This window comes from Hippichthys cyanospilos, chromosome 8 (assembly GCF_059441005.1).
Source record: "Hippichthys cyanospilos isolate Australia breed blue-spotted pipefish chromosome 8, RoL_Hcya_1.0, whole genome shotgun sequence".
Taxonomy (NCBI): Eukaryota; Metazoa; Chordata; class Actinopteri; order Syngnathiformes; family Syngnathidae; genus Hippichthys; species Hippichthys cyanospilos.
The window spans coordinates 14,105,392-14,123,272 of NC_142376.1; the positions used below are offsets into that span (position 1 = coordinate 14,105,392).

Genomic DNA, 17,881 nt, shown 5'->3' on the forward strand with positions numbered 1-17,881 from the left:
ACTGAAAAGCTAGGAACATGAAAGTAGGATAAAAAGTAAGACAAAAACTATCATTATATGATTAGAATTATATTTCAGGCTCCAATGTCCAATTTTAGCAAGTAGAGGAGAGCCGGCCGGCAAATATTTTTCTATGTTCAAGGTACTTCAAATGAATCCTTTAAATCGTAAAGAATCCTTTAAATCGTATCGAATATGAGTGCAATCAGACCAATGTGCAGGACTTGCATTTTACAATTTATTTCGTGGGAATCCTAAGGCGCCAGTCGGTAGTTTGGCCCATGTAATGGTGAACTACAGTTCGTTACTGCCTACCACTGTAGACTCAAGACGCCTGTTTGCATACTGGCGTGGATGAAGTTCACACGATTAAACGTGTGTCTACATTTCCGGCTGTTCCTATGAGGAGGAGGGCGGGGCTCTGATGTCAAAGCTGAATTGAATGAGGGAAAATTAGAAAAGCCTGCTGCTGATTTTCTATGTCATCTGCTGCATCGAGGAGCCATTGCTGGTGCGTTCAGGGTCAGAGTACACGGTGGGAGAACGCGCATTCCACAGCTCTTGTCTCACACGGCGCCGCCAATCTCGTCGTCACGCGGAGGGGTGTCCCCCCTTTTGCTAGCATCTCTCCGAGCCGCAGCCGCGGTTATCCTCGCCTCCTTCCTTCCTTTCCTCCTTCCTCGCACGACTCACGGAGTGGATCTGCCAAGAGGCCACATCGCCGCGTTGCTTCGGCGGGATCCACCGCGACGAGACTGAGGGGGGGGGGTTCCTCTTCGCTTTTGACATTTTGACAGATCCTCTTTGTGTGTGCGCGCGCGCGCGCCTGTATGTGAGTGTGTGTTGGGTGGAGTCAACCCGGAATTCTCCAAACTGGAAAAAGCACCATAGGTAAGCGTCCACATCACTGATATAGTATTTGGACAACATATCCATTTTTTTTCTCTCTCGCTATGTTGTTTCCAGACGGCCCTGCTGCTCGTCTCTATTGAAATGCGGCTCGTGTTTGCGGTGTTCTGTTTTGAATTCAACGACATGGTTATCATAAATGGGGAGGGAAAGGAAGGATCGCCTGTTTCAGTCAATAGGGAAAGGCCCGGTACAGAGAGCAATGCATTTGGTTCAGTAAGAAAAAAAAATAAATATTCAAAGCACCATTTTGAGTCAACGAGTGCGATCATCTTGACCCCATAACAACAACAGCAATAAACACATAAAATTGATTAGTGTAACAGCACCGCGCCCATGATTATGAAAGGCAATTGTGTTCAGGTGTAATTTCCCGTGGCTGGGATTGCCCACGTCATTTGGGGGGGCGGCAATCCCGGGCCTGCAAAACGATGCATAATCCCATACTTTCTCAAACAGCAAGTATAGGTGTCATTATAAAGGGAATATTCTACAAGTGCGCATATACAAGGTGTTGTGAAAAATAAATGTGATTACAGAAAATAAAGATACAACTCAAGTAAATTTGGAGTCTTTTCACACCTGCCACTGTTTGCATCGATGTCATACTTCAGTGGGCCAGTATCTTCCATGTTTTTGAAGCGTCTCTTTCAAACACACTTGATTTAAATGATTAGGATAATTTTCAAGCCCCTGCACAATTTGTTGAATCATTTGAATCAAGTGTGTTGGACTGGGCAGTGAGAAGCTTGTAAAACATCCAGGATACTGGCCCTTGAGCTCTGACATTTGACATCCACAGTAACGTGTAGAGCGGGGTGGCCAAGTCCGATCCTTGAGAGCAACAACCCAGCATGTTTTTGATTGATTTTTTTTTTTTCCCCCTTCAACCAAAACATGAGATCCAGATGATTACCACATCAACATGCTTCACAGTATCCTGATAATGACCCTGATCATTTGAATCAGGTGTTTTGGTTAAAGTTAACCATCGAACAGGTCGGATTGTGGCTTTTAAGGACCCCGCTTGGCCACACCTGGTGTAGAGCGTAGGTGGCAAACTCCAGTTCTCAAAAGGGCCAGTATACTTCTCGCAAACAAAATAATTTTCAAGACCTTTACATTCTGCCATTGGACAAAGTCAAATCAGTCTGCTGTAAGATGTGAGTACACATAAGGCAGGAAAGCCAACGAAAACATGTGAATTTTCGCTGGATTTTAATCAAACTTGATTTTTTGTCAAATTAACTGACATTACATGACGATGATTTGAAGTGCAAGTTTTGTTTTGACTTAAGTGCATTTTCTGGAAAGATCCCCTAATGAAGCCTATATCTCTGTGTCTTCACCTCAAACGAAATTTTTGTGAGTTGCTTGTTGTCAACACCCTTACTTTTGTTTTGGGGCGTCGTCAGGGAGCACCATGAAAGACGGCATCGCCAACAACAGCACTGCCAGCATCTCCCAAGCCAGGAAAGCTGTGGAGCAGCTCAAGATGGAGGCTTGCATGGATAGAATAAAGGTATGTCACTTTTTAAGTAAGACTGTAGCTACACTGTTGAATAGGTTTGACCTGTGCCAAGATGCTGCCTAGCCTAAAATAGCATTGAAAAACTTGCGTGGAAAATAATTTCCTTTGCTTAAAATGAACTAGAGAAAAGCGAAAATGTTACCTATGGAGATTAATTTTATAAAGATTTTTAACTCAATTGTATTTACCTTCTGTGGCAGCTAACTGCTAACTTTGCAACCGGGCTTTGAGGAGAGTTGACTGTTTACGTAGTTTGACTCTAAAAAGTTGCTCGACAGCTCATGGATTTGGTCAAATTTGTTATTTCTACAGTTGTGCTGTATTTTACCCTAAATCGGTCTTATTAAAGGAAGCTAAAACAATACTGAAAATGAAATTATCTTAATCACGTAAATATGTTACAAGCCTCATCAAAAATACTCATTGTAAAATGCGGTTGTGATTATGAGAAATTTTGTGATTACATTAGTGAATCATTTTTAATCGCTTTACAAGACTAAAATGATTTTTTTTTATTCACAAATCCCTACTATTGACATCTTTCGGTGTATTTTTTTTTTTCAAAGTGGCTTGCTCCCTATCATACAATGGTACCAATTGAACAAACTTGTTGTTTTCGGGAGTCTTCTGAAACGTGATTATGGAGGACCAAAGTCCACCTGATGCTAGCTATAATCGCTGACCCCCGAACTCAGCTGCTTTGGCACTGACTTAATAGCTAGGTTTGGTAAACGTCGGCAGTTTCCAAAGCGCGGCCAAATGACACTATCGTTTCAAAGCCAAAAGGTAAGCAGAGCTGCATGGAGTTTTGTTGGAAGCGTGGCGGGTTACCTTAAACTGACAGCCCTAGCTTTCCGATTTTCGCCCTAGTGAAGAGATTGCGGTACAACAAGAATTTACCTTTGAAAGAATGGCCAAAAAGAACAGCTGTGGCTTCCTAGTATCGCGGACGGCCTGCTGCATGCGCCATGTTGTTGCTTGTTGTTAATCCCCGTGTGCCTGGATCACTGTCCTGCATTCTACCACACTGGTAATAGCAGCGTTAGTGTTTAGAAAAAGTGTGGAAGTGTTGGATTTGGGCCATGGAGTCCATACTGCGCAGTGCTTGTGCCATTCTCGTGTCGGCGCCGATGGACTTTCCTCCTCTGGCCGTGGCTTCCTTGTTTATGCAACTCATCGTATTGACATTTTTGCCCAAGTTTTGTATATTCCGCGCTATTGAGCACTTGAAATCAATAGCGAATTATATTCGGGTTTGTATTTGCTTGTCATACGGTCGCTCTGAAACACCGTAGTGCGTTTACGTAACACCAGTAAGTGACAATTCTTAATTCTCCTGGACACAATGCTGCTTTTAGACACCCAGGAACAGTTTAGAAATGATAGAAAATGCAGAATGTCTGTCTCATTTAAGACTGTGCAAACGGTCTTTAATCGTCCTTTATTTTAAATTGTTGTAATAAGCTTTGCCGTAAAAATGTCGTGTGGCATTTTTAATTTTGTTCAGCCTGATGGAGAGACTTTAAAGTTTGCGTCATCAAGTCGTTCATTATGCCCACCGCGTGCTCTGAGGAAGATTTCCCCACAGTGGAAGAGAGTTTGCTCGCATCAGCGCGGCAGACGAGGCTGGAAGCCTGCCATCGCACCTTCATCGCAGCTCGTCATCCTTCATCCGTGCTCAGCGCTACTAAACCTGCTTGCCAGGAGGAAAATCCTCCCTGCCTCAAAAACACACTTTATCCCAAACGTCTTCTCTTGTCTAGCGTACCATAAGGCATCATATGTGAAAATCATCTTGCCATATTTACTCCGTTTTGAGTTTTACTAAAAGTTGAAATTCCACTTACTTTTGAATGTCGGTTCTGTGATCTATGAACCTTGGTGGGAATCTAGGAAGTGATATATTTCAGAATCTTTATTGCTGGATTTAAATCATTTTTCAGGTACAAATCAAAACGTAAAAAAAAACAAAAAACAAAACACTGTCTCCCTTTGTTATTCTGTCTTGCAAAGCAAACTGAAGTAGTATGATGAGTCCATAGCTCATCTATTAATTGAAGTAGGATTCTCACTATCAATTTTAGAGGTTTTTTTTTCCATTGATTAATTGAAGAATCTGATACACGTTTATTTTGCATTCTATTACGGTACATGGAAGTTTTTCTCCGTATTTACTGTTTATTTAAACAAATATGTATTACAGTATTTTGAATTGTTTACTATTATAAAAAAAGGAATAAACTACAATTAGGCATTATCACTCAAGGGTTTGATTTTTGTACTCCCAAACCTTTTAAACTGATTCAGTTCCTGTTATGAAGTAAGTCACTGTTTGCGAACGTCAACTTTTCATAAAACGCAAATGATGAGCAGCCTGCTTTTATAAAAAAAATAATTTCAACTGACAGTCAGAAATCAGAAGATTTGGACAACTGCTGAAAGTTCAACAGTGCCTCAATTACGCAATTGTTAGTTGTTGATTCATTTGAAAATTAATTATTTGTCAGTCAATTCAATTCAGGATTTTTTTTGGTGATGGGTTATCAAAACACATACTTTTGATGGCAAAAAGTCGTTAGTCGTTACTTCTGTACTTTGCTATTTGGTGTGTGTGTGTGTGTGTTTTTTAAACTAAGTGTTAAGGGATAAAGTCAGTTTTTTTTTTAACCATTTGATGGCAGCAGTGAAACTCCTTGTCTCAGTGACTCAAGTTAGGGCTGGTTTCATCAGTAGTTCACGTACCTTTTGTTGAAGTTATTTTATTATTGTAGAGGGCGTTCCAGAAGTGTTGGGCGCATATCAAATCCTCATATTGACTGAACTTTGAATGGTAGTAAAATGAAACTGGTACCATTTTTAAGGTTAAATTCATTCGTTTTTGATGATCTATGATGATGATGATCATAAAATCTATGATTTTCATTATTTTTCACATCGGGTAGTGGCATTAACTCAACCCAAAAGTGCATTTCATCCTTGATTTATTTTTTCCCTTAAATTTTACAATAGGCTAATCACGTTGAACTTTTTTTCACCTTCCATGTAAAACTTGTGATTAAATCATTGCAGAATGTCAGGCGTGTTTTGATATTCTTCGTTTTCCAGATTTTCAATGTCAAAAGGTGCCCAAGACTTTGAAACGCCCTGTCAGTCTATGATTCCATTTGTTTTTTAAAAATCACCACTGATATTTGTTATAGTGGATTCTAGAAGCAGTACTGCAGCTGCTCTCTCATTGGTTGAGCAAATTTGCCATTTCATGGCAAATAATTTACAAAAAAATTTAGTAATTTTTAAGGATTTCACTTAAGTGACAAAAAGAAATTCTCTGTAGTCCCCGTTTTGCTGTAGCTTACTGTCTCCCCAAATTTTTCTTTTTTTAAGAAAACTACATACTGGACATGCCGCGTGCGATATACAGGTCTCGTTCTGATATTTGTTTTGAATGCAACTTGGTTTTCTTCTTTTCCTCATGTGAAGAGGAAAACAAAAAGAGCAAACGCAGAAGATGCCTTGCGGGGTATAGTAGACTGTCGTCAATTCGGCGCAAAGCTCGGAAAGCACTTTTGAACCTACGTAAAGAAATCCCTTTGTTCATTCATCCACACATCCACCCTTTCATCCATGCATCCATCCACTCGCGCATCCTTCCATCCATAAAGCCGCGTCTTCATTCTTACTGTACATCTTTGCAATCACTTATCTTCTGTATTTATTTCTTGCACTTTTCCACTAAGCCGCATATCCCACCCATGAAACATTTGCCTATCTTTTCCATACTCCATTTTCTTTAAATTACAATTTACCATTAGAGCCCGCCGTGTTCAACATGTTTGCAGCTCCAGTTTTATTTTAAGTCCTTTTCTCTGAATGAACAAATCATTCTCTCTGAAATTAGTCTAGTGGTTGTTAGAGTTGTACAGTTCCCTCTAGTGGTATGTGAAAGAGTCACTGCCAAAGAGTTAACATCCATCCATCCATCCATCCATCCATCCATCCATCCATCATCCATGTTTTAACCGCTTATCGTCACGAGGGTCGCAAGAGTAGTGAAATTTCATCAGAAAATAATTTATGAGTTACTGCTTATAACTCGCATAGGATATTTAGAAGTATGGGGTAGCACAGGTGCTAAATTACATGTGTGCAAATAGCCAAGACCTTCTGGGATTTCTGGGATTCGTACAAGTCCCAAAATGGACATGTTAAATTTTTCATCAACTCAAAACAAATCTCCGCAACATAAGCCTGGTTTTGTGGTAGTTGTTGCGGGATGCTAGCCTCATGCAACGGATAGAGCTGTGTTTAACTCATTCAGTACACCACTTAAGAAATGTATGTGCCCGTCTCATAAAAAAAGATTTAAATATTTTAATTGGTTCCAAACACTGCTTCACTTATCGTGTTGAAGATCTCTTCTTGGATTAGTTGTTGTAAAAATAAATAAGACAATTTTTCATACATTAGAATTTCCTTTGGTATCAGATCAGGACGCTGTATCCTCACAATTGGGTGATTCTGGTGCAAAATAATGTGTTCTTTAGCTTTATTTAGCTTATTTATTTTTAGCTTTAGATAATGCTGTCTGGTAGTATGTCAACACTTTGTGGCCACCATGTTTCTTCAATGTGTTGGCTTCACTGAAATTCAGTGGGCCCTTGAAGGAATTGCTGAACCCCCCACAGGAAAATGACCAAATAAAGCAATGCATGTATTGTAATACATTATTGGCCATTTGAAACACATAAGCCTGTTACTATTTTAAATCTAGTCTTACAGTGAAGTCTTCTTGGGCATCTGGAAATGGAGGAGAAACACACATTTATGTGCTCGGTGCAGACACAAGAATGTCACAGCCAAAACAAAAATACACCACCACACGTGTATTTTTGTATTTGTGTTGATAACAGAGTGTACCAAAGTAATTTCTCATTTTTCACGGTTAATAGGGGCCGAAAACCCACCATGAAAAGTGAAAACGCGCAAAGTAGCATCACACCCAGCCTGGAATTTTCATGCACTTTATGACAAACATTACTGCAGTACACATTTACTTCAATTTTAAATGATTTAAAACTTAGCTATGTAGTAACTGTACTGTTATCCCTTCCTGTTTCCATCCCTTGACTGTAGTTTCACGAAGAGCCGCGGTTGGCATCTAATGAGGCCTGTAGCTGACCAAACATGATAACAAGCAGAATTCACACTTGAAATTCCAATTCATTACAAATCATTACAATCATTAAAAATCGAGGTAGGACATTTACAATGCTCTGCTGCTGCGCTACTTTCCCGCTCTCATTTAGTGTCTGCTAACAGCATATGTGAGTTTCATGAGGGAGATGTTCACTCCTGCAAGACACGTGTTTGGCTCCTGGCGTGGCCATCAACCAATGAGGTCAGGTCTTGTAATCTACTCCTTCCCGGGTGTTGTATCTACTCCTGCTCTAATTGGTCGATGGTCACACCGGGAGTCAATCAAGTCAATATGTGTAGTGCGGTAGATGGACGTGCCCATGGCATTTGCATTTACAGTTAATGCGTCCGTCTGGTTTGCCAGGTAAAGTAACAAATGTCCTATCCCCCGGGCTTTCCTTGGAGAGATGGGGGGGAACAACTATTGACGATGGGCTATTTTCAGTTCCCTCACATCTCCAATTTGCATTTTCGTCATCTAACAGCTTATGAAGTGGAGGGCATGCATGAATGAAAGTAGCATAAAGAGCCCAGGCTGAGGAGGAAACATTGTTGGTGATGTCTGCTGGTTTCTTTAGATTTAATTAAGAGAGGTGACGAGCCGGAGTGTGCATCAGTGACAAGAGCGGGCGCCTCATTCAGGGACCTTCTCATTAATCGCTCAATCAGCCAAAGAAACGTGAACTGTGTTAATTAGAAGGACACTTCCTGCATGGCAGGGCTGCAGTGTAATTACCAGCCTGCGTGGACCTTAAATACGCACACACGCATTTCTCTTTCTCAGCAAAAAAAACTACCTAAATTTGCACTATATTTCACTTTGACTGTCAGAGTAATTATGCACTTTATTTGCGCGTAGTGAAAGTCTCTGTTAATATTCTCTCTCTATAGACGTAACACTGCACTAGGTTATCGGCCCCAGTGTTTGCCCACAGTTATTCAGCCAATCGATAGCAGGGCACATATAGATAAGCAATCATTCATGCCTATGGGCTATCTAGAGTCCTCCATGAATCTGACATGCATGTTTTTGGAGTATGGGAGGACGCAAGGATGGAGAAAAGCCCAGACTCAAAACTAGATCTCCGTTGTGTCAACACACCTTTTAAAATGGTCTTACTAAAAACCACAAACTGTTAAGTGGAAACTGTATTGCTAATATTAAATTTAAAATAGCATTGTCCTTTTATCAATTTACGTCATTTTAAAATATGCCTCCTCGCATAATCGCAAATTCCTTTTCCAGAACTTTTAAGCCGCTTGAATGTTTTTCTTATCTTGAAACTGTTTTCTCATAAAACTAGGCCTATTATTACTACCCCCTTTTAATATGTATGATGATAATGTATCCTTTTGTCGGTTCTTGTAAATGTGCTCCCAGATTTCCTCTCATGATATCCAGACTTTATTTAGATGGATTCTTTTTTTTTTTTAATTCATGCAAAAATTGACCCCCCCCATCTATAGCAATTGTGTTTTCATTTTCTACCTGAATGAGGTTTTTCATGATATTACAATTCAAACTGCAACTTGCCTATTTTTCAGACTGTAATTTGTTTTTAAATATCTATGAATTTTATATGGAAATTGCAAGTAACATCTGTTCAGCGAGACTGTGCCTGATAATCCAGTGTAACGTATAATCTAAAAAAAATAAATACATTTTTTGTCTTACAAGACTTTTTTTTCTTTGCAATATTATGACTTTGTTTCAGCACTACACACAGCGTCAATACTGGTCTACCAGTATGACATAAAAGTAGCCTAGCCAGTAAACTATCCGACTGTTGAAGTATTTTAGAAGTCGCTTTTTAACATTACAATGGCATATAACACAGGCTGCCTTATTATCTTCAATAGTGGCATTTGCTGTAAGGCTGTAAACACGCTGATTAGTTGACATTTAATAGCTGTATTGATCTTCATCTCTGTTGCGTCTCAAGAAATGCAAAGACGAGGAAAAAACTCCCAGTCGGGCACGCAGTTTGCGCAAATTATTTTCTGAAAGTTGTGACTTGTCACGTCCAGCAAAGAAAATGTCACCTGTTCTCTGCAGTGGGGAGCCGAGGGTGTGTTGCAATGACATATCGACTTGCTCTGAGTCAGTGCAAAAGTCAGAGGAGCTCTACAGCAGAGCCGGTGTGTCACTCACATAAATAATAACAAAGCTCGTTGCGGGGAAATGAATTCACTCGGTTTGCTTGCCACGTATTATTCTATATTACGTGTTATTCATCCCTGGAGGAGGTACAGCACAAAATAAGTCTGTTTTTACATGTGTATTACCAGCCTTCTATATACCAGCTACATTAGGTATAAATGTATAATCTTAAATACACCTCACATTTGTGTGCACTACAAATAATATATTCCTGTTCATACCGGTAACTTTTAGTGAAAAGCAAAACAATTGAATGTTCTTTCACTAGGTGGCAGAAGTTGCAACGCGTGATTAACCTGTCAATTAAGTCTGAAATTTAATTCACATCGGCATCACAATGTAATTGAATGCAATTTGAAATCGCTTGAAACTAACTAAATATATTATTTGAAGTGACAAAGCCGCATTATTGTTGTGATCTGACTTGACCGAATTGAATTTATGGCACACTTGTCTGGTTGAATTTTATGAGGTCCTAATGAACACTTGCTGTTGATTTAGATTTATTTGACTGTTTGCTAGCCACCAGCAAGCCTGTGACCCTTGTGAAGATAAGTGGCTATAGATAACCGTTTGATGAATTTTTCACATTGAACTACTGCCGTGAATATTGTTCCATGTGAAAGAAAAAAAAATCTCTCGGTACATTCAGTAGCTCTTGCTCAAACGTAACAACTTCATGTTCTGTGATGGTAAAAATAGCCGTGTAATAATAATCTGTATTGAAGAGCACACACAGAGTGCTCGTGTGGTTTTCATGTGTTGCATTGAGCCCATCAGACAGGAGATCAGATGCGTGCGCCCTCCATGTAGATCTCAGAGCCTTTGTCATCTTGCCGATGCAGCTGCTCCACCATCCTCCCCCCCCCCCCCCCCCCAATATGCCACTCAGATCCTGAGTGGAAACCTGCATGTGCATCCACTCTCTGCACGCTACAGCTTTCCAATGTCTAGTCCCTTTTGCAGTTTAATGTTTATTCACATTTTGCAACACCTTGGGGCAGGACAACTCATGTGATCCAAATAATGTACCAAAAACTTGCGGTCACGGAGCACCGATTTTGTTTTACAATTGCACTTTAAATCTCACATGCAGCACTTATTCCATCCATCCATCAATATGTCACCTACCACTTATCCGGGGTGAGGTCACTTATTTATTCATTTATTTAATTGGATCATCTTGAATGTGTTCGGTTGGAAATACCATTAATACTGAAATTCAGTGGGCCCTTGAAGGAATTGCTGAATGAAAATGACCATTTAAAGCAATTAAGATATTGAAATACATTATTGGCCATTTGAAACACAGCGTTACTATTTTAAAACTGGTCTTATAGTCAAGTCTTCTTGGGCATATGAGGAGGAGCACATATTAATGTGCTCAGTAAAGACAAATGAATGTCACAGCCAAGACAAAAATGGAGCACCACAGATCTGTCTTTTTGTGTTTGTGTTGATAAGTGTACTACAATAATCCCTCATTTTATCGCGGTTAATGGGCACCAAAAACCCCTCTGCAAAAAGTGAAACCCGCGAACTAGGACTACCCCAGGAATTTTCACGTATGTGTATGTGGGAACCAGAATTTTTTTAGATGTGAAAAGTATTTATACTTTACATATTTAAGGCAAATATTACTTCAGTACACATTTACTTATCTTAAATGATAAAACCTTATACAGTAACCGTACTGTTATCCCTTCCCGTTTCCATCCTTTGGCTGTAGTCAGGATCACAGAAAGCCGGCGTTGCCCTCAGATTAGCGGCGCTCGGAAGTCGAATCAGAGTGAAGCCTGTTTCTAACCAAACATGATAACAAGCAAAGTTTGCACTTGAAATTCCTTTTCATTACAAAAGAAATGTAGGTAAGAGATTTACAACACTATGCTGCTGCTCCCTTCGCTTCTCCCTCACAGCGTGTCTGTTTCATGAGCAACACTGCACAGCCAAGCTGTCAGGCAGCTCACGTGCACCCCTACAAGATGTGATTGGCTCCTGGCACGACCGTCGACCAATGACGACGGTCATGCCGGTCAGGTTGTATCCACTCCTTCCCTCATTGCTCGATGGTCGAGCCGGGAGCCAATCACATGTCTTGTAGGAGTGCCCGTGAGCTGATTGACGGATTGGCTCATCCGGATTCGGTCAAGAACGCAATAGATTGAGCAGGCAAGCCGAGATTTCCCTCTCCCCAGCCACTAGTGACCCAACATTTTTTAAATAATTTTCGGGCCTCTATATCCCAATATAACAGTTTTCTATAAAGTGCATGAAATGAATGGAAATGTTCTAGATCTTTTTTTTTTCTATTTGTTTCTAAAATACATATTTTGTATGGAAAGGACTGTTTATAGGACAAGACGGACCAACGTCAAATATCTGGTAATGGCCCAAATGATGACCCCCAGTGTGAATCTTTTTAGACAATCTCTTGATTTTACCTGCGCTGAGCAGGACAACTAAGCGAGATGCTATTGCTTACGTGAAAGCTAGCGTAGTATTCCACTTTCTGTCAGTGAAGCCATCGGCAAGCTATTTCATAAAATCGTAGCAACTGGGCACTTCTGCTTGTACGGTGCAGTGCTCATCTGGCCATTGCTTATAAAAGTAAGAATTTTTGTCTATGGACAGCGGAATAATGGCTTTGGGCTTACTCATTTTTTTTCTGCTTGACAAAATTTGAATGTGAGCCGGATTAAACCTCCATGTGGGTCGGATCCATCCAGCATGCCGTATGTTTGACACCCCTGTCTAAAGGCTAAATAAACCAACTGAATTAAAAAAAAAATGCCAGTGGTGTTTATCTTTCCCTGTGCTGCCTGTCAACAGGTTTCCAAAGCTGCGGCAGACCTGATGGCGTACTGCGACGCCCACATACGCGAGGACCCGCTCATCGTGCCCGTGCCGGCCTCCGAGAACCCGTTCCGGGAGAAGAAGTTCTTTTGCGCCATCCTCTGATGAGCCGAGCGTACGGCGTCACCTGCCTTCTTTTGTCTTCACCACACCTGAAGCGACTTGCCACGGGCGTCCACTCCGGTTTAGCCGCCCGGTGGACCCTGGTGTTGGTCGGCTCCGTCCTGGCGGCTGAGGGGTTCTACAGAGGGCAATATTGTTCCATAGGTTTGTTATTGCTTTGTTATTAGAGAACAACCTTGCTCAGTGCTTCATGAGGTGAGGTGTTATTTTGTTTTTTTTTCCAAATAACTTTAATCGTGCTAGATCCGATCTTGTCTCAGGAAACAAACGTGCCCAGTAAACATATTTTCACCGTTTTCAAAAGTCAGTGCCTTTCAGTATGCGAGCTTTAAAGTATTTCCTGCAGCATGCACTGAAAGCACCCGTAAAAACTGATACCTGGCTCATTTCGCTAATGAACCTCTAGATGAGAACCCGAAGAGCGTTTTGGTGAGAAGCAAGCAAGCTAATCTGTTTGTTCAAGCGACACAACATGTTGGCACTGATCACTGTGCAAGCCTTTTAGTCCAAATGAAGTAATAAAGCTTCCCTACCACGCCCTGATTGCATTTTTACCTTGGCTGTTTCCTTCCATTGATGCTTCAATCAGTCTTTCATTACGTCCTGCAGCTTGCGACTGGAATACTTTCCAATTGCAGGTTGCAGGAGGTCAAGTGTTTTCTGGGCATGTTTCCTGGCTCTTTGTTTTGCCGTTTCAGAGCGGACGGCCAGGCCTTCGACATTAAGGCCAAAACGGAGGCCCGCATGTTCCTCCGCCCCCGTATAGGCCAGCGCCTCTGTTCACGAGACGCTGTCGGCCTTTTTTCCAGTGTACAGTATGTTTCAGTGCCAATCCTTGTGAGAGCGGTGTTATTGTCACACTGCGTTTACACGCGCCCTTTTTGTTTAGTTGGAAGAAAAAGCACACTGTCTCCTATACATGGTATTTAAATAGCATTTACAAAATTTTCTGATGAATTGTCAATGATTGTTTCTTAATATTGTTATCATCTGTAGTATTATTGAGTAGTTGTTGCACAGCACTGACTGCTACATGATGTGTAGTTTGCCATTAAGCTTGTATGATAACTACTGGTTCATTATTTACAAATCATGCAGTTATTCATATGTGAGTATTTTTGAAATAGGTACAGTAACACAAGGGGTGTCAAATCTGTGAAATGTGAGCTACTTTCCTCTTGGTACTTGAAGAGTCATTGTATTACTGATCAAATGATGAAACATCCTCTGTTTTCTGGAGATTCATTTTGGGATTTTAATTCCTTATTCATAAAATCCTGAGACTAGTCTTGAGTTGTCTTTGCTGACCTGGTGAGAATGGTGCCAAATTTTAAACTGTAAATGTAACTAAGGCTAGGGATGAATTTTGCATGGGTTATCTAAACTAGAGAGAACTGTTATGATACAAAAGATTGCCTCCGGCGGCTTTCCAGGAGGCTGCTCTGCACATGTAATCACACCTGAGGTCCGAAATGTTGACGATGTGCAGCTGTATTCTTAAAATGTATTATTGTTTTTGTAAAAATAAAACAGAAATGCATTTAATTAGCAAGCTTTGTAAATCATTTGATGGATAAATTAAAGAAATATATCAAATGAGACATCTTGCTCAACGTGTATTTCATTCATTGGCCACAAGTGGGCGAACCCACTCATTAAAGGGAAAAACTCATTCCTTACGTCAGACTTTTCATGTGATACTTCTTAAGGTTTTTGTATAAAAACCAGACACGTAGGAATTTAGCAACTATTGCTGCTCTCGGTGCTGTTGTCTCAATAAAAGCCTGATTTTACACCATGCCCCAGGGTTAACATGTCTGCCTATGTTCATTATCTCCTCATGCTTGTTGGGGGTTTTTTCTGCTACTCTGCCCTCTTCTTACATGCGAAAAAATGTAGATAAGGTTTTTGAAAAACACAGATCAGGGGTCACCAATATGATGCATGTGGGCACCAAGTAGCCCCAAGGACCACAGGAGTAGCCCGAGGGCATGTTCTAAAAATAACTTCTCTGGTTGAAGCATTGTGATTTTCAAGAAATTTTGAGGAAAAGAAAATGATTACCTTGGCGCAATCTTTGAATAAAAATAAATATCCACTTGTCCCATCAATCAGTTTCACTGGGACTTCTTTGCGCACAGCCAAAGATGAAAACTTGGTAATGACAGAGACGGACAGAAAAAGCAGTCTAGTGGATGAAACATTTCCTCCAAAGAATTTATCGCTTGCTGATATCAGCAATAACGCCCGGACTTGTTTCCACTATTTCTGTCACTCTCTTCCCGTGTTGATTTATTATCTGAGAAGTCACAAGTGTTTTATTGAACAGTGAACCAAGAGCTGCTCTTCATCGTGACAGTGCTGATACGTTAAACCATGGAACTGCCAAAGGACGCTGCTTGACCAACCATTTATTCAGACTTTGAAAATAATAAGAAATAATTTTAATCTGTGCCACCGGCCAACTATTGCCATCTTAAACATTATGTGTTCATTTGAAATGGCATCATACTTGTAATAAAATTAACATAATTTAAGGGCTTAGGGGTTAGCGTGTCTGCCTCACAGCTCAGAGTCCCAAATGATTTCCAGCTTGCTCCGGCCCTCCTATGTGTTGTTTGCATGTTCTCCCTGTGCCTGCGCAGGCTCTCTTTGGGCAGTGGTAGATTTGTGTGTGAAGAAAGAGGGGTCTTGATAGGCGTTTATGAAGATAAAACCATGTGATTCCCTTACTATTGCAGTCAACATACATGACGTTACATTTGTCACTCTTCATCACATTAAGATACATTTCCTATCTACTGCATCACTGCACTTTTCTCACTTTTCTCTTTTTACTTAGTCACCAGAAAACAAAAAAAGGTCAAAGAAAGCAACATATTCTGTTGATGTATAAGCAGTGCTTCTCAAGTATATTTTGCCAAGCCCCGCCTCTTAACGCACTGACTATAAATAAAATTATCTATAAAAATTGTATAAATATACCTTAACCTGTATCCTTTTTAACATTAAGAAAAGAAAAAAGCAATTTAATCAACTTTCGACAACTATTCGTCAATTATGTTTACAGAGTTATACGGGTTACAGCTTAGTCTAAAACAGAAAAAAATATCCAAGTGCATCAAAGTGCCTGAAAACTAAAACAAAATGATGGAAATTCTTATGTTGTTGCAATTACACTACACATGACTAAACAAAGCCTTTTCCCTGGGGTCATACCCCCCGCATCACGCATGACTTTCCCCCACTATTCGAGAAGCACTGATGTATAGCAAGATATGCTCTGACACGACAGTGACTAGACTATTGAAGATTTACAAGATTTTAGAGCTACACTTTTCCAAATGACTGAATTGATTTACATTACAACCAGTATCAAAGGTGGAACTACTGGGTGACCATGGCTAACCAATGCCACTCTGTGCTCACCTCTCTGGCCATCCCTCTACCAAAGGGAACTTTTTTAAGTTTATGATTTTTCTGGCATTTTCACACAGATGCAGTATTTGTATACCCCTTGATACTATTTTTTGAAACTACATGTTTAAAGAATAAATGTACTATTGATCTGATCCCAAGCTTCAACCTGTTTTGCTGTGGATGGTATGTTAAAGAAATATGGACGCACTTTCTGCCATCCGTCACTGAGCTGTTGTCCCCCTGGCCTCCTGACTGAAAACCTTCCAGCTACACCCCTGAATAGGTTGTGAATTCAATTTTCTTTGAACATTATAAATAATGCTCTATTGGCATGTTGTCGAGTTCAGTTCAAAATGACATATAAAGCACTAGCAATAAAGTCTAGAAACTGAACACAGGGTCAGGAATACATAGCATGAATGACTCACCCGTATAAAAAAAAAAATCTGGGTACATGCAACTAAGAAAATGACAGCAGCATGGACGTGTCAAAGGTGAAACCACTATGAGCAAACCTGAATAGTGTTGTCAAAGGCAGGATGAATGAACTTGAAAAAAATGAAGAAAATGAAGCAGGGAGAAAAATAAATCACTGCAATGTTTATATTTATGAATATGAGAGCAATTACACAATGCACAGGGAAGTAATCATCCCAGGGCAGCAGGTTATCACACTAAGAGTTGGTGCCAGCTCATTATATTCCAAATTGTTCAGCAAGCCCTCAAAGTGTATTCAAATTCCATGAAAAAGCAGCGATTTCTGATAAGATTAATCCTATACACCTCCCGCAGGGTGTTTTTCAACTTGTTCTGCATTTTTACGTGCTGAGATCAGATAAGAGAAGCTCCCCGCCTGCATTTCCCATTACACAAGTGCTGTGGTCTTGAAAATAGCAATTGCACCTCAAATCAAGTGAATCAAGAGCGCGGAGGCAGTCGCTTATGGTGGCCCTCGTCTCCTCTCCAGGACAAAAGCTTGCAGTCAGTTAGGAGACATTTGTTTCAAACATCCCCGTTTACCCCATTTGTTCTGTGGACGTGATTTGTGTGCAGCAAGTTGTGTGCATCCTTCAGAAACTTGTCTTATCGTAAAGCTACAACATGTCATTTAGGTTTTCATAAGGAGGAATTGATTTCTGTGTAAAGGGATCATCCAGAGGTTTCATAAATATTGCCCAAAATGCTCAATACATCAGAAAATATGAAATGAAAACAAGGCGTTTTGTGCAGCATGATTTTTTATTATCTTTCAAAGATGGCCTTTTAAAGACACAAACTTATGGATGTCCATTGAATTTTGGACCTTTGGGGTAGGCTTTTATTGCATATCCTTGCTTGTTAGCAACAAAATCCACCGATAAAGGAAGTGATATTTGTCTTGTGGGTAAAATTTCAAGGTGAATATACACTATAACCTTTACAACTTTCTCTTTCTTTTCTATTGATTGCCCACCTCAAATTGGTCAATGTTTCACTACTTTTTGCATAACCTGCCATACTTAAATTTGGTAGAGACAAAATGTCAACAGCACGAGGAGAAAGCCAATCGTTTAATAGAATCAAGAAATGTATAAATTCGTTCAAAGATTAAACACTAACTTTGCTGTTCACCTACATGTACGCACAGAAAGTCAATTGTGGCATTTGTTATGGTTATTAAAAAAATGCATTTTCAGGTTCATTGA

The 17,881-nt window shown here is 40.2% G+C and overlaps 1 protein-coding gene across 1 annotated transcript; it reads left to right on the plus strand.

The window, feature by feature from the left end:
* Positions 1–428: 428 nt before the first annotated feature.
* On the plus strand, positions 429–14,377 carry gng4 (guanine nucleotide binding protein (G protein), gamma 4). The gene is made up of 3 exons (XM_088422244.1): positions 429–891; positions 2,325–2,431; positions 12,630–14,377. Exons 2-3 carry the CDS (start codon positions 2,333–2,335, stop codon positions 12,756–12,758), a joined length of 228 nt encoding a protein of 75 aa, XP_088278370.1. The 5' UTR covers positions 429–891; positions 2,325–2,332; the 3' UTR covers positions 12,759–14,377.
* Positions 14,378–17,881: the final 3,504 nt, after the last annotated feature.

Coding starts and splice junctions, on each gene's coding strand:
- gng4 (XM_088422244.1), top strand. CDS start 2,333: ATGAAAGACGGCATCGCCAACAACAGCACTGCCAGCATCTCCCAAGCC. Junction 2,432..12,629: donor CTTGCATGGATAGAATAAAG/GTATGTCACTTT, acceptor GCCTGTCAACAG/GTTTCCAAAGCTGCGGCAGA.